The sequence below is a fragment of the Pteropus alecto genome, unplaced genomic scaffold (genome assembly GCF_000325575.1).
Source record: "Pteropus alecto unplaced genomic scaffold, ASM32557v1 scaffold359, whole genome shotgun sequence".
Taxonomy (NCBI): domain Eukaryota; kingdom Metazoa; phylum Chordata; class Mammalia; order Chiroptera; family Pteropodidae; genus Pteropus; species Pteropus alecto.
In genome coordinates, this window is record NW_006443119.1 from 3,567,415 (window position 1) to 3,592,799 (window position 25,385).

A 25,385-nucleotide genomic window follows, 5' to 3' on the forward strand; every position below is an offset into this window, starting at 1 on the left:
GAAATTCTAGGGTGGAGGAGTGAGGGCGGGGGAAGGGGAGGCAATAAGTAATATAAGTAAGTAAACTATATAGTACGTCAGAAAGTGTTGTGTTGAGAAAAATAATGGAAAAGCTACTTCTCTGGATAATATGGGAAGTTGAATGAAAGCAGGCCAGGCCAGTAAGAAACCTAGCAAAAGATAACAGTAAGTTCCCTTCTGTGGGTTCCATAATTCCTGGCGAAAGTGAAAAAAAGAAAAAAACAAACCCCCAAACCAAAGCTTCCTGTCCCTTTAAAAATGGCGGTTCCGCACTGGCCGAAATTTCCATTGGTCTCAGAGGCGGAAAAGGCGGGGCGTGGCGCCGCGGAGTCCCGCCTCCTACGGCGAGTCGAAGGTAGCAAGATGGCCGCCGCGGAGGAGGACTGTCGGGTCGTGGCCGAAGCGGACCAGGAATTGGAAGAGCTTCTAGAAAGTAAGAGCTTGTAATGGAAAGGCCCGAGGAGGGCGAGTATGAGGACCCATTCATGGGGTCAAGTGAATCTGAGATATTTGGGGTAGGACGGGGAGGCTGCCCAAAGATTGGACGGGGGCGGAGTTTCTGACTGCGAGTCCGAAGATCTCTGAGTCTCCCTCTCCTACCTCTGCTGCGGGAGCTGGGAAGTTCACGTTGGGCCTCTGAGAACCCAGACCGTTGATCTCTCTGCGAGAGGGGAAGCAGTAACCCAGAGTTCTGCGTTTCACGATCTGGCTCTAATCTGGCCCCCAGCTTAGTTCAGATTAAGTTCTTGAAGAACTAACTTCATTCGGTTCTCGGTGGGCAGCGAACCGGACACTCACAGATTGTTTACATTAACTCTTAGCAAGCCTGCAGTGCGTCCTTCTATGCAGTGTCCTATCTTTCTTAACGCAAAAGACACTAATTTCCTTCTCTTAGTCCTTTCATCTTTCTCTCACCAGGCCTCTTTCCAGTTCTTTCATCAGGTCAGAGCTGAAACTGACTCTCTTTCTTTTATTTTTAAAAAGCGAGGATGAGAGGTCTTAGGGGAACACAGTTCACCCTCCCAAAAGAGGATGGATGTTCTTTTCTTCCTTAGCCCTGCCCTTCACTCATCTTGTCTTCTTGCCCAGAGTGGGGCCAGTGCCTCCCCCTAGGCCTGGCAAGCAGAATGAGGATAGGCTTTTCAGGGCAGAGGTGAATATTTTTTGTCTCTTGCCAGGTCACAAAGATGTGGGCAGGTGTAAGGATAAACAGACACAATGAAGAGTGCCAAGTGATTCTGTGTGAAGTGGCACATAGTTATTTACAGAGTTGGGGCCAGAGGGAGCTAGTTCTAGGAGCTTTGCCAGGGAAAGTTATGTTGGAGGATAAGAGATGAGAATTTGATGCCCTTCCATGGAGTACAGTATGGAGTCCCTCAGTTTGTACTAGTACCAGGGTACATGGGAGGCTAGATGAGACATCTTGTCGCTTATGCCCTTTTGTCAAAGATTATTCCTTTAAGGGTTCCAGAGGGAGTTCAGGGGGTTAAGGACATCTGTGTTCTCTGATCCTGTTGGATATTTGTGTGGCATTCCTAAAGAATCATGAGTGTGGCAGGGAAGGCACTGTAGATGAAGATGTCTCTGTAGAACTTCTTTTAACTCCTTCCAGCTCTGAGAAAGACACCTGTTCCACCTTAAGGCATTTCTTCCCCTTTGATCTTAATAAATTAGGTAATGAGGAGGGAATTGGGAGGCTTACTGAGCAGTGGGCCAAGAAAGGGAGACTCAAAAGAAAAATCTAGGAAAGCTGGCAGTTTGGAAGATTGTTCTCTCAATGCTTTGCTCAGAAACCCCTCAGCCTTCCATCATCGTCCATCTCCAACACACATACCATGTCTCTTATCTCTAAAGGTGCTCTTGATGATTTCGAAAAGGCCAAACCCTCCCCAGCACCCCCTCCTACCACCACGGCCCCTGATGCTTCGGGACCCCAGAAGAGATCACCAGGAGATACTGCCAAAGTATAAATTCCACCTGCTTAAGGGAGGGGGTGGGGATAGCATGCAGCTCTCAGCAGAGCTGCAGCAGGCCCCTGTGGGCCAGAGGGAGTGGGGGGCGGGTGCCTTGACCTCACATTGCTGAGTGCTCTTGCAGGCTTCAGTCCTTGTGAAACAAGGACTTAAGGTGGAAGTGAGAGATCTTAAAGAAGTTCCTTGAGAAAAGAGAAGGTTGAAATGGTTTGGGAATACCACTCCATACCCTTCCCTTTCTTGCTACCCTCATTAAGGGAGGGAGTTAGAATGTCCAATGGAGGCGAGTAGGAGAGAGGCACTACATTTCCTATAGCCTCTGCCTGTGGCTTTTGTCAGAGGCCAGGTGTAGTGCAGTGCCAAATGAGAGATTCATTTGGCTACTTCTCCCTTGCAGGATGCCCTCTTCGCCTCCCAAGAGAAGTTTTTCCAGGAACTATTTGACAGCGAGCTGGCTTCCCAAGCCACTGCAGAGTTTGAGAAGGCTATGAAGGAGTTGGCTGAGGAAGAGCCCCACCTGGTGGAACAGTTCCAAAAGCTCTCAGAGGCTGCTGGGAGAGTGGGTGAGGGGGGCATGCCCAGACAACTGGAAATATCTAAACAAACCTCTTAAGTCATTGTTGCTTGAATACACCAAAATTCATCAAATTGATACAAATACATCAAATTGATAGCAATCATGATACCACTGCCATGGGGCGGGGCAAGGAGATGGGAAGAAGGATGGGAACCCTTTTTAATGAAAGGGGTGAGATAAGTAGAAAGTAATGGGAAGGATTATTGAAACCTTTTAAAGGTTACAGTGTTATTTTGGATGTCCTCATGGAGAACAAACTGATATACAAGTTCATGTAGATTTGTGAAAATGACTATAAAGATAACCATAGAGCATTCAAAGATTTGGAGTGCTAGTGACTCACTAGTAAATGCTCCATATCTAAGCTCATAACCAGGCCAGTCTAGATAAGTAAACAGTTAAACTCCTAAATGACTTTGGCTCTTTTGATCTCTACTAGGCAGTGATGCGACTTCCCAACAAGAATTTACTTCTTGCCTAAAGGAGACACTAAGTGGACTAGCTAAAAATGCCACTGATCTGCAGGTGAGGGGGAGGAGGAGGTAGGGGTCTACAAGGGGCCCACTCCCAGACACTTCACCAATAGAGTCTCAAAGATGGACTCTTTTGGGTATCATCTCAAGTTTGTCCCTGACACACTGTTTTGCTACAGACAAGTTTAAATGTTCTTTCCCACCTGAAAGGGTAGTAAGCATCCCAATGAGACATTATACTTGCTCACCTCTCTCTTGTCCTTTCTAGAACTCAGGTATGTCAGAGGAGGAACTCACCAAGGCCATGGAAGGGCTCGGCTTAGATGAAGGGGATGGGGAAGGGAACATCCTCCCCATCATGCAGAGTATCATGCAGAACCTACTGTCCAAAGATGTGCTGTACCCATCACTGAAGGAGATCACAGAAAAGGTTTGTGAACTTCTATTTTTGCTTTTCTTCCTTGCTCTCCATTGTATCAATTCCTGTGGGCTACTTCGTCTGCTTAGAGCCTGCAGAGATAGAGAAATTTGAGTACACAAGTCCATTTATTTTTTTTTTTCTCTTTTGTTTATTTATTTGGAGTGGAGAGAATTGGAGAGGAATTATGTCTTTAAGAGAATAAAGCTACCACTCTGAGGATATATAAGGTAGAAGAGGAAATCCTTTAGCTCTAGTGTTCTGTAAACTGATTTGAAATTCTTTCATTGTCTGATCAACTCCTTGCATTTCTAAAGGTTGTAGATCCAAAACAAAGAAAAAACAAGGAAAGAAAAATGACAGAGACCATATGTGGCCCTTAAAGCCTAAAATATTTACTATCTGGCCCTTCACAGAAAAAGTTTGCCACTGTCTGGTTTATATGCCTACTCATTCCTTTCTCAACAGTATTTTTCAGTTTTTCTGTAAATTTGAACTCTCACTTTCATATAAATTTACCAATTTTTGACATTTTTGCACATTTGCTTTATGTTGGCATTAATCATCCTTTTTATCATTATTTTTATTTATCTCATTATTTTAGCTGAACCTTTTGAGAATAGTGCACATCATGATTCTTTACCTCTAAGTGCTTGTATCTCTTAAAAAAAAGTCTCTTTTACATAGTCTCAGTACAGTGATCACGTTTAGGAATATTTAATGATATAATATTGATATAATACTGTTATGTAACATATCCCATATTCAAATTTTACCAATTGTCCTAATGGTATTGCTAGCAGTTGTTTTGCTCTAATCTAGGATTCAATGCAAGGTCGCACACTGCATAAAAAGTTTGCTATCCTCTCATGGTCATGAATGCTCGCAAAGCCAGAGGATCTAGTTGGAGTCAGCGCTACTTCTCATTCTGAATTAGCTAATTTACCTTTTCCTTCTGCTCTGTCCTTCTTCCCTTCATACTTTATTTTTCTTCATATTTTATTGTCCCGTCTTACTCATTATTCACTTAATTCTTCTCCTCCCATTTTCTCTTTCCTTAGTATCCAGAATGGTTGCAGAGTCACCAGGAATCTCTACCTCCAGAGCAGTTTGAAAAATACCAGGAGCAGCACAGTGTGATGGGAAAGATATGTGAGCAGTTTGAGGCAGAGACCTCTGCAGATAGTGAGGCCACTCGGAAAATTCGTTTTGAGACGGTGCTGGATCTTATGCAGCAGGTAAGGCTTCCCTCTGCCTGCCTGCTGGTGCTGTCGCTTGGGTGTTTGGTGGAGGAAGCATCTAGAAAGGAGGCCATACTGCCAAACCCAGGAGGAGGAGGGAGCACAAGAGAGGCCACATAATACAGTCCTCGGGAGAAAGCAGAAAGATCATGGCTCAGATTCTTTGCGGCTGCTATATTCTCTTCTGGGATTTTCTCTGTCTCATTTCCTCTCCTTATTTTCCAGCTACAGGATTTGGGCCATCCTCCAAAAGAGTTGGCTGGGGAGATGGTGAGTATATCTTCTCCTAGATTTTAATCTGAGCCCAAGTTTCCAGAATTTTTTAACCTTTAGTGGTTCCACCTCAGGTGATAATTGTGGCTACTAGGGATGGACCTTCACATACTGTGACCTGAAATATGAGCGGTTGTCTGAGTCCCTTCATCTCTCCTCCAGCCTCCTGGCCTCAACTTTGACCTGGATGCCCTCAATCTGTCGGGCCCACCAAGTGCCAATGGCGAACAGTGTCTGATCATGTGAAACACAACATGTTTTTTTCCTCGCTTCCCAGTCATGGGGAACATCTGGAGTCAGCAGAACTACTGGGAGCTGAGGCAGGAGTGTCATCTGCAGGAGTGGTCTGCTCATTGCCCTCTGTCATCCCACCCAAGATTGTGCCATACCGGCTGAGGCTTTTTCTCTGTCTTTTTAGGAATTAGACCTATTGGGCAGGCCATTTTTGTGAGCTCTTTCAATTGTGATTTCTGCTGCTAGCAAAGGTCCCATGACCTATGAGGTGAAGGAAGGCATCCCTTTTGGGGCATGTATCTTCCTTCTTCCAAAGTAATGTTATATTTGGCCACATTGATGTTCACCTTTGTACCCAGAGTCTTTATGCTTTGTCTCTGCTTTCCCTCTCGGACCTGGGGAAAAGGGACAGAATCCTGTGACTCTATTTCTATGGTTTTCTTGGACAGAGTCTTTGGAAATGAATGGGGAGAAACAGCTTAGACTGGAGTTATAGGTTTGTCACCATGCCATCTTGCCTTCAGACAGACCTTTCAGAATTCCCTGAAGGGAAAGGAAGTGAAGGCTTTTGCATTTAATCACAGTAAGGTTGAAAGAGAAACCCTGGTATTCCTTCCTCTCTGGGTGCTGAGTCCTCTACTCCCTGTTCCAGCCTGAGAATTCAAGTTGCTGCCTTGATTCTTTCTACAATGCTGTGTGATCTGAGTGAACCCAGCCCTTGACCTTCCTTTGCCCTTTGCCTCTCCTCTTATCTCCTCTCTTTTAAAAAATACCTGTTTATTCCAACTCTTCTCTGAGCCCAAACTGACAAAGCAGGGCCCATCCTGTTTCCCATTCATCTAGTCCATCCACCACTCTCACTGGCCCCGTCTCCCTGGCAAACACATATAGTTATAGTATCAGGTCTAGGAAATGAATGACTGTTCTTCCCTAGACATTCTGGCTTACTTGAGCCATCTCTTTCCTTTGAATCCTGTCCCTTGATTCAGAGAGGTAGTTTGGGAAAAGGGTTGGGGTGCAGCCTAGGTCCTTTTTCTTAACTAATAAATATTCTGAGTGAGGAGTGTGGCCTGTTTTTCATCCAGGTCTTTTTCTGATCTTCCTCAGCTTCTGTAAGCTGCAACTTGAGTAATGTTAGACTAGTTCGGCATAACTGCAGTGCTGGATTCCACCACCATCCCCTTTCTCCAGCTTGATCTGCACCTCATTCGGCAAAGGAGAATGGCCTTTCCTCATTTCCTCTGAGTATTTCAGTCTGGGAAGCCCTTTAATTTGTATTGATTTTTAACATTTCACGTTATTAATAATATATTATTAACGTGTTTTCTAAATTATTTTTCTTTGAGCTGACCTTGCCCTCCTCTACAGGAGCCAGTGGATCTATGGACCTAGGCCGCCTTATGTTGGTATACTCTGGTCAGACCAGCTGGCTGTCCAGTTCAGCACATAGAAAATAACTACCAGAGCAAATTCACATTCATAATTTGAGTCACTTTGAGCTCCTGACATGTCACTTTCCCCTGGGATAAGACTTTTCACCCCTTAAGATCTCACATGTTCTATGGTATTGGCAAGGAAGGAATCATTCTTGAGCCCTCAGGCTTTTTGAGAAAGTCCAGCTGCTGCTCCTAATCAGAGTGTGGAAGAGCCCAGGTCTAAATCTAAGACTCCTTTATTCTCCATGAGATGGGAGACATACTGACAGATTTGTGATGATTGTTGTGGGCCTAAATGGCCCAAATTCTCTCCTTACAGCTCCAGCCAAAAGCTGAGTGAGGATAGAGAGGTGGGAGGGAAGCACAAAGGGACTCTGCTTCTTAAACTGTGTGCCTACTGTCTTGCCAGTTTTCATTTACAATTTCTCACTTTTTGCTGGTAGGGGCTTAATCCAGGAATCTGAATAGATGCCCCAGTCCACTTTAGTTTTGTTCTCAAGCCATTTGTTTTCATTTTTATTTTGATTGAACATGAACAAATTGACCTCAGGGACTCTCTGTTCTAAAAGCATTATTTGAATTATTCTAGGACTTGTGGTAGAATGGAGCACTCCTCATACTGTCTGTGGTAAAGGACCAGGTTTTTTGTTTTATAGATATCCAATTCTTCATACACCAATGTGTGTTCCTATTTCCCATGATAAGTGTGCAGTTCACACTATATGCTCCCCACAACGCAAGTTTGTTAACACCCAAACTGACCAGACCCCATTTATCAGGATAAGTCCACTGATCAGGCACTTGAATATCAGCAATGTCAAAATGCTAAAAAGTTTCTAAACTCTCAATTTCTAACTCATGTTGCAGACTGGTAAAATGTTCACAGACCAGTGTATATCTTTTAATCACCTTTGAGTAGCACTACTCGGGGGCCCTCCTCAATCTCTGTTAGCTCCATCAGCCAAACATGTTTCTGTTTGTAGGTCTCTCCCTCCTAGGTGAAGGTTGCTTGTAAGTGAACTTTTTCTTCAGCAAGAATATGTCACTGTAAGGACATTAGTTTTTTTTTCTAGTCTGCATTTTCTGCGACTTAAAAATAACCATTACAAAGGTTATGTTTAAGCTATATTTGAAGTGTTCATGCTACTCTCAAACTTAAAGGAGGTACCTCAGTTCCAAAATTCTGTATGTTAAAAGGAAATTTGTGGTTTGGATTTAAGAATTTAGAGTCAAATTTCTACAGAAGTTGTGATAATAGGGGCATTTTCCTGTGACTGGAACATCCTAGCAAGGCCCCCATGAGGTGTTTATAACATACTTTGGAGATGGTTTTGGGGAGCTTGGGAAACGTGATGGCCCACAGTAAATGAAGTTGAGAATACAGACTGTACAAGAAATGATCAAAAAGTTTAGAGGAAGTGGGCATGTGAGAATTAATGTATATTATTATGGAAAAGCCACCAGCTGACTATATCCCTCAGGAAGGCCTGGGAAAAACTTAAAGGAAAGGCACTAAAAAAGGGATCACCAGCATCTTTGAGAAGTTTAGAAGTGTCTGTCTCTGGGTGGAAGCTGATGGAAGGGGATGTTTAACATCTGGTTTTCCTAGTAGCAGTGGGGATGACAGCTCTGGCATAGCAGAGGCCAAATGGCAACACTTAACTCTCAGAAGCAGGGTGGGTGGATTTCCATAAGGGCAGCATGGTACAAGCGGAGATGGCTAATGGAACATGGGTGGTCTTAGGGACTAGACGGGCAGCCAAGGAGGGTATTGATTTCAATATAATTAAAAGATCAAGAATGGTTGACCAGAACATTGAGGTCAGTAACTTCAATGAAAAGATAGAGTTCTCTGCCCAGTTTTTAGGCCTGAGAGAGTTCTCAGACTCAGCCTAGCAATTGAAAGAGCTATTTACTTAGTTAACCATACGCTAGAGAAAGGACACCCAGATTTTTTGAGTTGGAAAACAGATAAGGGGTCTGAATTGACACTAACCACCAAGGACTCAAAGCACCATCAAAGCACTTCCCCTCCCCCAAACCCCACACTCCACCCTTATTACAGTAGGGAAGTAACAGGATCAGGTAATAAGTGAAGTGCTTACCCAAATCTGTCTCGCAATTGGTCCAGAAAACCACTTTATGGTCATTTTTTCAGTTTCTAAATGTATAATCAGAATAGATATATTCGACGTAGTTTGAGAGAAAGGCCAAGTAGAAGCCCCTGAAACTGCATTCTCACCTCTACCAGAATAGTAAATAAAAAAATTTTACATTCTGGGGAAATGATAGATTAGTTCCACCCTTAAAACTTAAAAGGATGCAAGGTATTGGTCTCTATATCATTTACTTTCACATGTGTGGCCCTTGCAAAAACTGGATGGCCTATGGTGGATTACAGTGGACTTCTGCAAAATTGAGCAAGTAGTACAACTTCAGTCCTGTATTGGATGTGTTTTCTTTACTGGAGAAAGTAACATAGCTTCTGGTATGGGTATGTGGTATTAATATGTACTATCTGGTCCTTTACAGAAAGTTTGCTGACATTCCTGATAATAGTGAATACAGTAAGTCTTCATTTATTGATGTTAATAGGTTTTGTGACTTTAAGGGAAATGACATATAATGAAACCAATTTACCATAGGCTAATTGGTACAAACAAGAGTTTGATTCCTTTGGCATCTCATCAGTGTTATAACGAAATGTTATTTGAGGACCTGCTGTACTCTGGATTCCTTGGTAAGACACATACACTACAGAAGGTGGGAGACAAACCTTGCAAAGATGCAGGGCCCTGTCACATTGGTTAAGTTTACCAGTCCAGCAATCTGGAGCATTCTGCAACATCCTCTCCAAAGTAGAGGATAAGTTATTGCATCTTGTGTTTTTTACCCCAAGAAAGAAGTTCAATGCCTTGGTAGGCCTCTTTCAGTTTTGTAGGCAGCATATTCTGTACAGGGGAATGCAAGAAAGCTCTCTGCAGCAGGTCCAGGCTATGATACAAGTTGCCCTCCTGCTTGGGCCATATGACCTGGAAAATTCTGTGGTATTAGAGGTATCTGTGGAATGAAAAGATGCTGTGTGAATTCTCTGACAATCCACAGTACAGACTTCTAGGTGTCTGGAATAAGGTGATGTTATCTGCAGTAGAGAAAGTTTTACCATTTGAAAAGCGTCTCCTGGCATATTGTTAGGTTCTAATAGAGACTTGGTGCATGACCACAAAATATCAAGTGACTGACCAGTTACTCATATAACAAGCTGGTTCTTGTCAGACCTACCAAACTGTAAGATTGGGTAGATACAACAGCCATCCATGTTACAATAGTAATTGTACATTTGGAAAGAAGCCCAAGCAAACTTGGTGGGCACAAGTAAGTTAATTGAACAAGAGGCCCCAGACCTCCCTATTACCTACATCTGTTGCACTGATACCTTTCTCTTAGTTCATACCTATAGCAACATAAGAATTCCTTCAACCATTTGACAGAGAAGGAAAAAATTCAGGTCTGGTTTGTGGGTAGGTTGGCTTGATATGTTAGACCAAGCCAAATATGGACTACTGCTTCTCAACAGCCCCATCCAGAGTAATCCTGAAAGACAAAGGAGAAATTCAATGAGTAGGTCTTTAGGCAATGTACCTGGTCATCCACTTTGTCTGGAGAGAGGAGTGGCCCGAGGCAAGGAAATACATAGGAAGCACAGTCAGTGGGCTAGTTGGTCAGGGGCCCAGAGGAGCAAGACAGGAAAATGGGGAAAACAAGTTCTGGCATGGAGCATTTGGGTGATCTTTGAGAGTGGGAGCTATTAAAGTATTCACCAGAAAAGTGCTAAATAATAACCAATATAAACAAGATGATTTCAGGACCACCTAACCTGTCCCAGTTCTTGTACAGTTTGCCCATAAGTCGAATCACCCCAGTAGCAGATATAGAAGCTCTTTACTGGCTTATTAGCAAAGACTCCTCTCTCACTTAAGGCTGACTTTGCTAGCACTACCAACCTGTCAGCAACAAAGCAATGCTGATCCCTTAGTTCCCCTGCTCAAGAACAACCAGCCACTTGGTGACAAGTTGATTATATTGAACATTTTCCGTTCTGAAAAAGGCAATTTATTCTGATCAGGACTGATATATGTTTTGCTTTGCCTATCAAACCTAAATGCCTCAGCTAGTACTACCATCCAAGGACTCAAGAGATGTTTGATCTACTGGCATGGAGGTCCTATATAATAATGCCTTGAAACAATGGACCCACTTAATGACAAAGCAGATGCAGCAGTGGGCACATGACAGTATGATCCGCTGTTCCTACCAAATACAATTCCATCCCAAAGATACTTGGCAGAGTAATGGAATGGCCTTTTGAAGGTGCATTTGTGGTGCCAGCAAGGATGGTGTGCTGTCCTTTGCAATAGAGTATAAACCTACATGACCATAGTAGGGTGCTTTATCCCTAGTAGAATTCATGGGCTCTGGAACCAAGGGGTGGAAATAGGAGTGACCCTATTCAACATCATCCCATTTGTGCTTCCCATTCCTGCAACTTTAAATTCTGTGGGTCTGGAGGTCCTAGTTCCCAAAGAGGGGATGTTTCTACCAGGCACAACATAAGAATCTCAATAACCTCAAAGATATGGTTGTCATCTGGCCACTTTAGGCTCCTAATGCCAGCAACTATCAAGCAAAGAAAGAAGTTACCAGATCATCTGGGATAAGTGACAATTCGTTTTGAGGAGTTAGGGCTGCTGCTACATTATGAACGCAGAAAGTAAAGTGATGCACATGTGACCCTAGGATATTTCTTGGTCTTCCTATACTCAGTTTTAACTGTAAATGAGTAAGTAAACTATTATGACCTAATAAGGACAACATGTCCAGGGGCTCAGAACCTCTTCTTGTAAGTTTCTCCAGAAATTGTGACTAACCAGAACACTGAAGCAACTGCCTGGATAGAGTAAACTTAATATACAAAGCAAATGTGTCTGACCGATGGTAGAGGTGGACTGTAGTAGACATTGCTGGTACCCTGTCTAGATCCCTTTGCCAGGAAGTTTCAGTGTTAGCTGCTAATAGTTTGCATCTGCATCCTCTTGAGAATTACCCTCTGTGTCAAGAGGAGCCATTTCTGGAAACTTCTGGAAGGTTATGCCCTCCCAGAGACAGCACCACAGCCAATGGTATAATGTCAATTCCTACAAAGAAGTCAGCTGAGAGTCTGATAGAGATTGTATTATCAGTGATGATATGTAATAAGTTACCAGCAAATGATACTAGCATACAAAATTCCTTTCCCCTATACTCAAGGTGGGACAGATGTGCCATTTATGTGCCAAAAGTTCCCAGTGGGGGCTAAACTAATCAGCTTAACCCATATCTTTGTCTAACTTTTCCCCCTGTCCTATCTTTTTCTCTCACTACATTACAGGTTTTACTTGAGAGCACTCCATCAATAAACCACTTGAACAGAATCCCTTTCTCAGACTCTGCTTCAAGGGAATCCAACCTAAGACAGGAGAACAGTGGTGTCAACTAAGAGATAAGAATAGGAGCAGTCAGAGTTTGACAGAAAATAGAGCAAACGTGAGTTCAGTTTGGTAATGTTGATGTGCTATTCATTGAAATAGAAGGGAACATTCTCAACTTGATAAAGTGCATCTACAAAAAAGCTACAGCTAACATCATACTTAATAGTGAAAGACTGGATGCTTTCCCCTTAAGATCAAGAACTCGATATCAGCTCTCACCACTTCTAGTCAATATTTTGCTGGAGGTTCTAATTGCTAGTGCAATTAGGAAAGAAAAAGAAATGCATTAAGATTGGAAAGGAAGAAATAAAACTATTTGCAGATGGCATGATCTTGTATGTAGGAAATCCTAAGGAATCCCCTAAAAAACTATAAGAACTAATGTATTTAGGTTGCAGGACATTAAGATCAATATACAAAAATCAGTTGTATTTCTATATATTGAACAATCCAAAAATGAAAATAAGAAAATTCCATTCATGATAGCACCAAAAAGAATACTTAGGTTAAAAAAAAAAGAATACATAGAAATAAATTTAACAAAAAATGTGTAAAATTATACTGTGAAAACTACAAAACTTTGTTGAATGAAGGAAGACCTAAATAAATGGAAAAACAGCTCATGTTCATGGAGAAGCCCTAACATCATTAAAATGGCAATACTCCCCAAACAATCTACAGATTCAATGCAATTACAGATTCAATACAATCCTAGCTGACTTTTTCTGTGGAAAATTTACTAGCTCATTCTAAAATTCATATGGAATCACAGTGGACTCAGAATAAGAAAATGATCCTGAAAAAGAATAAAGAAGATTCACACTTCCCAATTTCAAAACTTATTACAAAGTAATGGTAATCAAAACAGTATGTTATTGGCACAAGAATAGACACAGATACCAATGGAATAGAATAGAGCCCAGAAATAAACCCATACATCTGTGGTCAACTGCTTTTTTAAAAAATTATTATTTTTTTTAATTTTTTTTTTATGGTGACATTGGTTAACGAAATCCAGTAAGTTTCAGCTGTACATTTTAACAGTAAGGCAAATATATATTTACAATGTGTGTTCACCTCCCATAGTTAGATTTCTTTCTGTCACCACATATTTGATCCCCTTTTACCCCATCTACCTCCCCTCTCCAATCTGGTAACCACTAGTCTATTGTCCATGTCCATGAGTCTCTGTTTGTCCTGTTCATTTGTTGATTTTAGGTTTATATCCCATGTATAAGTGATATGTGGTTTTCAATTTTTTCTGTCTGATTTATTTCACTTAGCATGGTTATCTCGAGGTCCATCCATGTTGTCGCAAATGACAGTATTTCATCTCTTCTTTTGGCTGAGTAATATTCCATCGTATATATATATACCACAGCTTCTTTCACCAATCATCTGTCATAGGACACTTAAGTTGCTCCCATGTCCTGGCCACGGTGAATAATGCTGCTATGAACATCAGTGTGCAAATATCTTTTTGGATATAGGTTTTCAATTCTTTGGTGGGTAAATAGAGGGATTGTTGGATCATACAGTAGATCAATTATTAGTTTTTTTGAGAAACCTCTATACTGTTTTCCATAGTGGCTGTACCAATTTGCAGTCTCACCAGCAGTGTATGAGGGTTCCTTTTTCTCTGCATCCTCTCCAACACTAGCTATTCTAACAGGTGTGAGATGTTATCTCATTGTGGTTTTGATTTACATTTCCCTAATAGCAATGTTGAGTATCTCTTCATATGTTTCTTGGCCATTTGTATGTCTTCTTGGGAGAGGTGTCTGTTCAGGTCCTCTGCTTGTTTTTTAATTGGATTGTTTGGGTTTTTTTGTTGTTGTTGTTACTGAGTTGTATGAGTTCTTTGTGTATTTTGGATATTAGGCCCTTATCGAAGGTGGTGTTTGCAAATATATTTTCCCATTCGGATGTCTCTTTACCTTGTTGACGGTTTCTTTTGCTGTGCAAAAGCTTTTTAGTTTGATATAGTCCCATTCATTTATTTTTGCTTTTACTTCTGCCTTTGAGGTCAAATTCATAAAATCCTCTTTAAGTCCAAGGTCCATGAGTTTAGTTTCTATGGGGTTTTTGTTTTTGTTTTGTTTTGTTTTTTTTGCATTTTATGTTTCACATTTTATATTCAGATCTTTAATCCATTATGTGGTCAACTGATTTTTGACAAGGGTTCCAAAACCATCCTGTGGGGAAAGAATAGTCTTTTTAACAAATAGTTCTGAGACAACTGGATAGCCACATGCAAAAGAATGAATTCAAACCTTACTTTGCACCATGTACAAAAATTAACTCAAAATAGACCAAAGACCTAAAATTAATAAAACCATAAAGCTTTTAGAAGAAAACACAGGAGTAAAACCTTCATAACTTTGGATTTGGCTGAAGATTCTTAAATATGACACCAAAAGCATGAGCAAAAAGAAAAAAAAATAAATTAGACTCAACAAAATTTAAAAAAGAACGCCTTCAAAACAGTGAAAAGATAACCCATAGAATGGGAGAAAATTTTTGCAAGTCATATATCCGATAAGGGACTTGTATCTAGAGTATATAAAGAACTCTTACAACTCAATAATAAAAGGACAAATAACCCAACTTAAAAATGGGCAAAGGATCTGACAGAAATTTCTCCAAAGAAGATAACAATGTTAAATAAACAGGAAAAGATGCTTTACATTGTTATTCATCAGAGAAGTGCAAATCAAAACCACAATGACATAAACACTTCAGACCTACTGGGATGTCTAGAATCAAAAAGTCACATATCAAGTATTATCAAGGATGGTGAGAATTAGAACCTTTATACATTGCTGGTGTGTCTGTAGAATGGTATAACTTCTTTGAAAAACAGTCTGCTAGATCCTCAAATGATTAAATATAGAGTTAATCATATGACCGCACAGTTCCATTCCTGGGTATATATACCTAAGAGAAATGAAATGAAACATCCCCATAAAAATTGCACATGAATGTGCAATTTATAGCAGTATTTTTCATAATAGCCAAAAGGTAGAAACAATTCAAGTGTTCATCAATAGACAAATGGACAAACAAAATGTGGTGCATCCATACAATAAATATTTGGTTATAAAAAGGAATGAAGTATGCATACATGCAACAATATGTATGAACCTTGAAAACATTATGCTGAGTGAGAGAAGCCAGTCACAAAAGACCATATACCATATGGTTCCGTTCATACAGAAGCCCAGAATAGGGAAATCTGTAGAGATAAAGTAGACTCGTGGTTTCTTAGAGCTAGAAGGGATGAGAAGATGGGGGGCGGTGGTGATACCTAAAGGGTACTGGTTTTCTTTTTGAGGTGATGAAAATGGTTGAAAATTGACTGTGGTGATGGTTGCACATATCTATGAGTGTACTAAAAGCCATTCAATTGTACATTTTAAATGAGAGAATTGTATGGTATGTGAATTTTATCTCAAGGCTGTTTTTTTAAAAGTGCCATTGTCAATCAGGTACATGAGTCTAAAGCTTGAAGAAATCTGGGTTGGAAATAAAGACTTGGGAATCATCACTATGTTGATGGTAGTTTAATAATGAATAAATTCACTTTGAAAGAGCATGTAGAATGAAGAGAAAGAGAAGCTTGAAAAATAAATGGGCAGAGAAATATAAATAGAATTATGGAATATAGTGTCACAGAAATCAGTGAGATTGAATATCTAGAAAGGGTAATGATCACCACAACCTCAAATGTAATAGGAAAGCCCAAAATAAGAGAAGATTTGGTGATAACAACAATTAATTGGGCGGTGTCCATCAAAGCAGTGAGCATAGAAACCAGATCACAGAAGATCTTTATAGCTCTGCTAAAATCACTCTTGTTAAGATCTTAAATAACTTCCATGTTTCCAAAGCAGTGGTCAATTTTCAGTCATTTTCAACATCAAACTCTCAAACAGGAATGACAGCTTATAATGCCCTTCTGGAAACATTTAAAAAGTTTGTTTTATAAGACCCCTTGCTCTCTTGGTTTTTAAATTCTTCCTATTTCCTGGTTGCTCCTTTTAAATAAATTTTGCTGGATTTTCTTTCTCTCTGCCCTCTACTAGTCCAGTGCCTCAGAATTAGAGGCTCAGTCTATAGACAATTTCTCTTTCCTTCCACATTAACAAAGTGAGTGTTCCCCATCCCATGGCTATCTTAGTGACTCCCTAAATAATATCACCAATTGTCCCTTCTGTTAGATTCAGATTCATATTTCAATTGTTTACTCAGTAGCTCCATTTGGAAATCTAATAGGTATCTGCTGCTTAACATGTCTAAACTAGAATTGGATAATTCCCCCTCAAACCTGCTCCTGTCCTCCCACTCAGTAAATGGCATTGCTATTCATCCTGTTGAAGTAAAAAAATAACTGAGATATCTTGACTTTTTATCTTGCACCCAAAGTATATCCTGAATCCAACCACTTCCAACCACTTCCACGGCAACACTAGCCTTGTAGGTCTGCAATAGCTTCCTAACTGGCCTTTCAGCTTCTATTTTGCCTCTCTTCAGGCAGTCAAAGAATCAACCAAAGTAAATTTCTTCATTGATAAAAGATCATGGCACTCTTTCATGCAAAACTCTCCATGGCTTCCTAGCACTCTTAGGGGAAAACCCAAAGTCCTCTTTTTACTAAGTCCATAAGACATCTGGCTCCCATCTTGTTTCTCCAAATTAATTTCTTACCTGCTCTTTTGCCTTCCTTGCTATTCTTTGAATATGCCAAGCACACTCAAGGTTCAGGGTTTTTGTTGTTGTTGTTTTTACCTTCCTGTTTTCTCTGCCTGGAAGGTTATTTTCCCAGTATGTATGGCTCACTCACTTCAGATCTCTATTCAAATGTCACCTCAGCAGAGGGGCCTTCCTTGAATCCCTTATAAAAAAGAGCACACCCTGCTCTCTTTTCCTTTACAGTGCTCTTCATAACTTAATATTATCTGTGTGTCCCTCTCTTCCCCCTATACTCACAACTCCTACACTAATAAATAAGTTCCATGAATGCAGGAATCTTGATTTGTCTTATTTACTACTGCAGCTCCAGCACCTAGAACAGGACCTCATATGTAGTAGGAATTCAATAGTTGTTGATGGAATGAGTGAATGAGTAGGTAGAATGGTAGGGCATTAGATAGCTACTTTGTGCTTTGGCACTTTTCTAGATGTTGGGGTTAGAAAGATGAAAAACACAAAGAACCCGCCCTGATAGAGCTTATATTCTAGCAGTACAGTTAGATTTAAAAACATAATTATAGGTTAAATGTTACAGGTAAAAAATGTTATGGAAAAATGCAGAGTAAATAAATGCAGAGTAAACATGGCTGCCTTATGTTTAACTAACAGGACAAAAAAGGATGGTGGTGTAGGGTCCCATTTTAGTTGGAATAGTCAAGAGCTGCCTCTCAGAGGACGTAGCATTTAAGTAGAGAGCTGATTAAGCAAGTCTAGTAAAGATCTGTTAAGGGCTTTAAATTAGTGCAGCCACTATGGAAGAACAGTATGGAGCTTCTGCAAAAAATGAAAAATAGTTGTCATACGACCCAGCAATTCCACTTTTGGGTATTTATCTGAAGAAGACAAACTAATTTGAAAAGATATATGCATCCCTATGTTCATTTCAGCATTACTTACAATATGGAGGTAACCTAGGTGTCCATCAATAGATGAATGGGTAAAGATGATATGGTACATACAATGGGATATTACTCAGCAATAAAAAGAATAAAATCTTGTCATCTACGACAATATGGACGGACATAGAGGGTATTATGCTAAGTGAAATAAGTCAAAGAGACAAATATTGTGTGATTTCACTTATATTTGGAATCTAAAAAAAAAAGTGAATAAACAAAAAACAGAAACAGACCCATAGATACAGAGAACAAGCTGATGGTTGCCAAAGTGGAGAGATGGGGGGAAAAGTTCTGTTTTGGAAAATAAATAAAACCAGTGTTCTTAACTAGTATACTATGATTAGATATGTAGAAACCCAAATGAACCTACAAATAAACTATTAGAATTAGTGAGCTTAGCAAGGTTGCCGGATACAAGGAGAGTACACCAAAATAATTTGCATTTCTAAATATCAGAAGAAAAGATGAACATTCCCAAAAGAGGGAACACGTGCAAAAGCCCCAGGCCGCAGCATGTTTTGGTTGGCGTGACAAGGGGAAGGCCAATAAAGCTTGAGCAGAGCTGTGTAGCGTGAGAGTCGATAGGGGAGAAATAGGTGCCAGATCACGGAAGGCCCACCCTGAAAGCCATTTTCATTTTTATTGTGTCATGGGAAGCTCTTGGAAGTTTTGAGCAGGGAAATATGACCTTGCAGTTCAAAAGGGCACTCTGGCTGACTTATGCTGAACTAGCATGACAATAATGGAAATCAACGAAACAGCTAGGTGTCTATTCCAACAGTCTAATACATGAGTTATAATAGGAGGGTAGCAGTAGAGGAGGTGAGAGACGGGGTCATATTCTTGCACCATGGCCTTCTGGTAAAAAAATCCCCCAGCTTGGCAGCTGGGAGTAACTTTGTCAGGGATCTTCTGCAGCTTCCTTAAGGTGTCGGAAGCAGAGTGTACATCACTGGGTCCATTCTTGGGAACCTTCAACACACCACCCCTCTTTAGAGAAAAAGTCTCGAGTAGTTTAGCTGCTCTTCAAGCTTCTGACTCCCTTCTTTAAAAATGGGTAAATGGTGATTCTCAGGGGGAAGTCGGCCTCAAAGGTATAGAAACCACTTAAGAAAATCGTCTTCATGGGAAATACGGTTTTCAGAGAAAAATTGGCGAGAACTGCTGGTCCCAGTATTCAAACACCGGGCAGAAAATGGAAGTCACCTGCCTGCCCGTTAGGAATGAATTTTATTATCACCACAAATCTGAGAGGGCCTTAACTCGCGTTTGTTCTTAATATCGCAAGGGATGCGAGCCTCCCGAAGGACTACAAAAACGACGTCGCCTCCTAGGTAATGCGCACGCGCCCCTCGCCTTGTTTTCCGTTGGCCTTAAGCCCCGCCCCTTACGCATTCTTCGAGGAGAGTTGGGAGCCGTGAACTCGCGCGACCACTCTTGCCTCCGTCTTCTCCAGCACATCGTCGCAAACGGGGCCGGAAAGCGTGCTAGCGCAGGCGCAAGCGCAGAGAGCGGAGGAGGTGGTGGTGGCGGCCGCTGGCCAATGTAAGATGGCGGCGGCGTTGGTGGCGGCAGTGGACAGGGCGGCTGGGCCTGGAACAGTCGGAGCAGCTGCTAGCAGAAGGATGACCCGAAACGGGAAGCGGGCTGCTGAGCCTCGCCGGCTCACATGCTTGTAACTGCCCCAGCCGGACACCCCCCCCACCCTTTGACCTACCCGGTCCGTGTCTTGTTCCGGCTTGGCCTGCTCCTCTCTACCCTGGCCCATTCCCCCTCAGGATAGGTTTGACTTCTTTCCTAAGCTCCTAGGGCTCAGGTCTTCTTCCCTTGACCCAAGTCTCCGTTGGGAGGACTGGCTGCCCTTTCCTCCGGTCAGCCCTGGGGTTGCCCCCAAGAGCCTGCCCCACAATCCACTGGGACGTCTTCCCTCGTTGGGTGACCCATTTGTGTGTGCTTTTTCCCCCTCTTAGATTGAGGGACGCGGCTCGCCCTACGTTTCCCCGTCACCTCGGGGCCACCGGGCAATGCGCCCCCTCCCCCATCCCGAGTTCTCGGGCCCAGCACCTTGTACGGAAGGCCGAGGTCCAAGAACCCCGGAGCCAGTTGTTGCAGGCTGTTCTTGTACCCTTTGTAATATAATTTTCTTAGTTTACCTTCCTTCACCCTGAGATCTTTCAGGACACCGTAGAACGGTCCTGTTTGGTCCCTGTTAGTTGGAAAGCATCTTGTGGCTTGAATTTCTGACTCACGATTGTTGCTGGAGTCTGTAAACAAACCGGCCCCAGCGCTATCACATTCTCTCCAGGATTCGCCCCCACCCCCACCCCCGACTCTGTGGCTTCTTTTTGAGAGGTTTGGTTGTGGGTTAGGGTTGAAAAGATTCAGGTTTTCCTTTTAAATGACTTTTACGTGTTAATGGAGCTGGGAGATGACTTGCCTGGTTCATTTTATTTCTGTAACTTTGTAGGTTATCTACTCAATCGTAAGAATTAGATAAATTACTCTGGTTTTAAATAATTCTGAGGTCTAAAAATACTAAAATATAGGCATAAATATTTTTTTATTATGTTTAGTAGAGGAGACACCGTTGCCATTTAAACTTTAATTTTTCTCAGTCCTTCAGTGAATCTACAGGCTTATTTTCTCAGGAGCTCAGCTTGGCCCTACTTCAGTGATAAAGGAGGAAAGGTGAGTAGGAGTTGAGGGCATTTAAATTCCTGAGTTCAAGATAGAGCCCCTACCCTGGTGCTCAAGTGCTGACCACTAAAGTCACAAAATTCTTACCACAAGTTCCAAAAGAATTGGGGTATTGTTTTTGGTTGTGTTCCAGCTCTGGTTAAATTACTTTTACGGGTTTAATTGGCTGTTGGCGTCTTGACTTTTTCTGTCCAGAACTATTGCTGTATATCTTCAAATGACTCAGGCCTAGAAGTGAATGTTTCCCTTATTTGCATTTTGTTTTGCATTTGTGTAGATCATGTTTCTCACATTGTTAAAAGCTGGGAATTAGTTTGCCTGAGTTCTGTTTAGCCTTTTGCCAAATCAGATTTCTTTGAAAGCTTTGCGTTGTCATTCCTTGCAATTTAGAGGGTAATATTTAGCTGCTTGTCAGTCAAAACTGGGGAGTGATGAGTGATGCTACCTTTCTTTAGTTGGTGTCTGAGTTCAGTCCACCAACTTTTCAGGACATAGTGGTAATTTTTGGGTAGAAAAAAGTGGCTGCTTTTTTGTAGCTGGTATGAAGAATTCTTGGTCAGCAGAGGAATCATCCTGTACATTCAGCAGCATGGACAAGTGCCAAAGAGGGAGTCGGAACACACTTGTAAATGTAATTTTTGTAAAACTTTTGGGTTTTGGTAGCAGAGAATAGTGCTATGGTGGAGGTTCGTGGGATGTGACAGAAGAGCTGAGTGGCTCTGGGAGGGAAGCCTGGCTGATTCTTAATATCTTCATGATTTGTAGTAGGAAAAGATTGAGTGTGACACTGGTGAGCTTTATTTCACACGACGTTCTGATTAGAAAATGCTCGTTATGAACTGGAATAAGGTTATTATTGGAGGTATGTATTTGTATCAGTAAGATATGAAGGGAAAAAGTACAGTCTTTAGAGCTAGACAGACCTGAGTTTAAATACTGTACTGAGATTTATTAGCCATGTGACCTTGGGCAAGTTACTTAAACTTCTGTCTTAATTTTCTCTAACGGTAGGATAAATACCACTTACCTCTTAAGGTCATTGTTAGTATTGTATGAGGGAACCTATATAAAGCTCAGATTATGCCTAGCATATAATAGACAAATTTTTTTCCTCTGTTTTTTTGTACATCATCGATATGGCTTTGACTAAGTTAGTTTACACTTATTTGCATTTTGCTTTTTGAATGTGTTTTCCTGGTTATTTTTTCAAATTTGCTTTTAATCGGTCAGCTTAGATGTTTGCTTTGTAGGTGCTCACCTGGGATTGGTTGTCTTCTGAGCTTGCTTCAGTTCAGTTTATGACCACAGGACAGCAGGATTATTAGATGTTGGTGTATGTATATTAAAATACATTTTTAAACTACACATTGATAAGTTTCTTTTGTTCATTTCTTCCTTCCTCTGGTCTCTCTATTAGTACACCTGATCAAAGTTGACACAAGTATTGTGCAGGTATATATCAGAGAGATTATGGGTTCTGTTCCAGAACACCACAGTAAAGCCAAAATTGCCATAAAGCAAGTTGTAATCCTTTTGGTGGTAGAGAGTCTTGTCTTTAATTTGTAAAAAACACAACATCTGGGAAGCACAATAAATGAGGTATGCCTATAATTCCTTTTCTTCCTGCTTCAGTGTTGTTCACCACCTCTGGTCCAGCTACTACGTATGTTTTTTCCTTTTTTGCCATGCAGGGAATACATTTTTTTCTAAATGTTGGGCTCTGTAGTGATCTTCATCAATAGATTATCAAAGAACTAGACCATGAAAAGGTCTCCTTTCTCTATGAAGTGACTCTGGGCTAGAGAGTTAGGAATGCAGAGTTTTTTATTTCATCTCCCAGCTAGACCATCTTAATAATATGACAGCACAGACGAAAAGTTTTTAATCTTATTGGCTTTTTTCCACATCTTTTTGGTGTAGGTAAGGGCACGTGAAAGTTAAAGTGTTGATTATATTGTGATGAAAGCAACTATATTCATTCAAGCCAGTGATCAACTTAGAGTTGATCAACTAGCATTACCACCATGCAGGGTCTAAGTTCTCTCTATTGAAAGGTAAAGCCTTGAGATGAAGAGTGGTGAGATGGGCCAAGACTGCATTTTTATTGTTTGTGTTTTTACGAGATCTGGAGATCTATGTTGGGCCAGAGTAGAAAAGAAAATATATTGAAAGAGGCGTAACTGTTCTTTATTACTTTGTATGTTGGTTAAGATTCCCCCTCCCCTGTCCCCGAGGAAGGGTTTCACATAGTATGCTCCAGGTGACATCTGTGTATACAATGAGTCAATATTCTTAGTCTGCAGACCACAACTTTAAGATTCTTATCTTTCCGAAGCTATTTCATATTTCAAGGTGTTGCATAAGAATTATCACATCTTATTAGGAAGTATTATGGCTGAATGGGAGGCTGGATATACTTGTGACCTTAATTTCCAGCCTGACAGGACATTTTATGTAGCACTCTATTAAATGTATAAGATTCAGTTCCATTGCTATGATCCTTAGTGTCGACAGGGATCAACCTAGGACAGAAGTTTGTCTTCAGAGAGAGCTAAAAGAAAGCAGCTTTTTTTGTCGCCAGTTTAAAACAATAGTGGCATTTCAAAAGCAAACAGATGCTATAAGAAGGCATTGTATAGAAATGCACCCTGTTGTGAGAGACAGAGCTCTTCAGAGTTTCATACTCTAGGTCCTGTATTCTGTCAATGAATTCCAGGCTTTTAAAATCGTGAAGTGACTAGTTAAACATTGTTTTCAGTAAATAGATTTATTTCTGGATATTATCTACTGTAGAAAAGTTATTCTAAACATGTCTAGGAAATGTCCAGATTATAAAAGACAGAGTTAGTTATCCAAGCAGAGCTCTTTATTTAACATTGGTGTTAGAGCTAGTTTTTAAGATCGAATTAAGATTTTTTTTTTCTTAAGAAGATTATCAGTGAGCCAAGATAATCTGTTATTTATCCTTACCCATTTGGAACCTAGGCAACTGAAAGAATTGAATCAGCAACAGGCATAGAGGTAGTGACTATGCATATCTTAATTTCAGGGCCAAATGTCAGTGATTTTAGGTTAGCTATACAGTAAAATGAAAACTTCATCTTTCATTTTCGTGAATGTACCCAAGAAACTTCATCGCTGTTAAAATTGGTCAGAAAAAGGGGCTACCTGTCTCGTTTACTGATTCAGTTCTTTTGGAGTGAGAAGAAAGTCCTTGAAAGCTCTTTAAAAATTAGTGTGTGATGAATTTTATGAATTGGTTGCTTCTTTACAGCAGTCTTTTATCTCTACCTCTACAGGGCATAGTTTCTGGGCCAGAAGCCCAGTTTCTCAAGTACTACCTTAACCCCAGGAAAGTGTATGTGAGAGATAAACTAATGAACTGAGTCTGTTCTATGTTTGCAAATTGAGCATGGTGAGTGATTAATATGACAAAGATGGCATTTTATTAATGAAATATGTCTGATGGATTGGGTCATCACAAAAAATTTTTGTCGTTGTATCTGAGAGGTTAGGTATTTGCTCTTATCCTCTGAAGATACTGTTTAAAGAGGTTTGGCCAAGTTCTAATATGAAGCATCCATGCTTGTCTCACATGTCATTTTGTTGTTGTTGTTCTTGGTTTATCTTAGCTATCTGGAAAGCTACTATAGGATTTACTTCTAGTGGTAGCCAAGAGACTGTAGTTCTTTAGTGTACTTTAAGCACTGCCACAATGTCAGGTATGTCTTTAACTTAATTCTGCCCTTTAACCTAGGTAGGAGGGTACTTCTTGATGTTTTTAGCCTCTCTTTCTTTATTATTTCATTATAAATTGTACCTTTGGCGTATCACCCTTTTATCTCTCTAGTGTCCTTCCTTTCCAGCGATTTGAGAAAAATTTAGGATGTGAGTGGCAAAAACTGGTAATGGGGACTGGGTTCTGAAATAAAGGTAAATCATTTCATAGTGGAAACACAATGGAATTTCCTCAGAAATGGATTTTCTTAAGAATCATTTGAATTGAGATAAACGGGTTTAGCCATTATAAAAAATTCCTTAGCTTTACATCTGGAGACAGCATAAAGCATTAGAGTTCATTCCTAACATACCGAAATACTGTTACTGGAATTAAAACCAATAAGCTATAAACACAGGGCATTTGGTACTATCAACAGAGAAAGGAAGTATTCATCCAAAGGAAGAACAAATTTCCTTGTTCATAGGATAGTTGTTGTAGGACTTCCTTATCTTTCTTATCATCATCTGTGGTCATTGTTTTGAAGTTCTCATCTTAGCTATCCTTTGAACCTTCTGGAGGAAGAAGACCTTAGTGGGAGGGTTATATCGTGGGTTTCTGGGTATATCGCTTTATCCTGGTTCTTAGAACATGAAAGTGCTCAAAAGATGATGTTGACAGAGCTCTCTGAATTCTTTAAAAGGCCAATGAGAGCAGGTAAGCAGATTTCATAGATTCGAGACTGTGTCCTAAGTTTTGTACCATGTTTGGCGGATCATTGCTGTGTGGCAAAGAAGCCCAGGCTTCTCTAGGAAATGCAATCTGGAACCAGAGATGAGAGGCTAGAAAAATAGTATAAATGCTACCATGTACAGACAGCCTCTTTGCAAACATCATCTTTAATCCTCAAAACCAATTTCTGCAGGGTAATGGCATCATCCCATTTTACAGAAAAGAAACACTCAAAAGTAGGTGGGAGAAATAGAAGTCAAACCTGGGTCTGACTGACACTAAAGCCCTTTTCTTTCTATTATACCATATGCTATCTTTAAATATGGCTGTTCTGCCAACCGATGAAGCAAATGAGCTGAAAGGTAGAATTCAGTATATTTTTAAAAAGCATATATAAGTTATAAAAGGTCTGT

General features: G+C 40.7%; 2 protein-coding genes across 4 annotated transcripts in view; both read left to right on the top strand.

Annotated features, from left to right (window-relative positions):
• The first annotated feature begins 318 nt into the window (after positions 1-318).
• On the top strand, positions 319-12,644 carry PEX19 (peroxisomal biogenesis factor 19). 3 transcript variants are annotated; one of them, XM_025040493.1, is made up of 9 exons: positions 319-454; positions 1,876-1,985; positions 2,392-2,557; positions 3,011-3,096; positions 3,313-3,474; positions 4,524-4,700; positions 4,929-4,973; positions 9,179-9,213; positions 12,075-12,644. In XM_025040493.1, the coding sequence occupies exons 1-8, from the start codon at positions 385-387 to the stop codon at positions 9,188-9,190; spliced, it is 828 nt and encodes a 275-aa protein (XP_024896261.1). In that variant the 5' UTR covers positions 319-384; the 3' UTR covers positions 9,191-9,213; positions 12,075-12,644. The 3 variants fall into 3 exon arrangements, with proteins under 3 accessions (XP_024896261.1, XP_024896260.1, XP_006922958.1); XM_025040492.1 differs by having other exon boundaries at positions 9,179-12,117; XM_006922896.3 differs by lacking the exons at positions 9,179-9,213; positions 12,075-12,644 and adding an exon at positions 5,139-7,705.
• Positions 12,645-19,376: 6,732 nt separating this feature from the next.
• The window catches only part of DCAF8 (DDB1 and CUL4 associated factor 8), a 35,365-nt gene continuing 29,356 nt past the window's right edge, over positions 19,377-25,385 (top strand). Inside the window, exons 1-2 of the mRNA XM_006922897.3 lie at positions 19,377-19,545; positions 20,441-20,513. The gene's annotated coding sequence lies outside the window, so the exon portion shown is untranslated. The remainder of the gene's footprint in view (positions 19,546-20,440; positions 20,514-25,385) is intronic.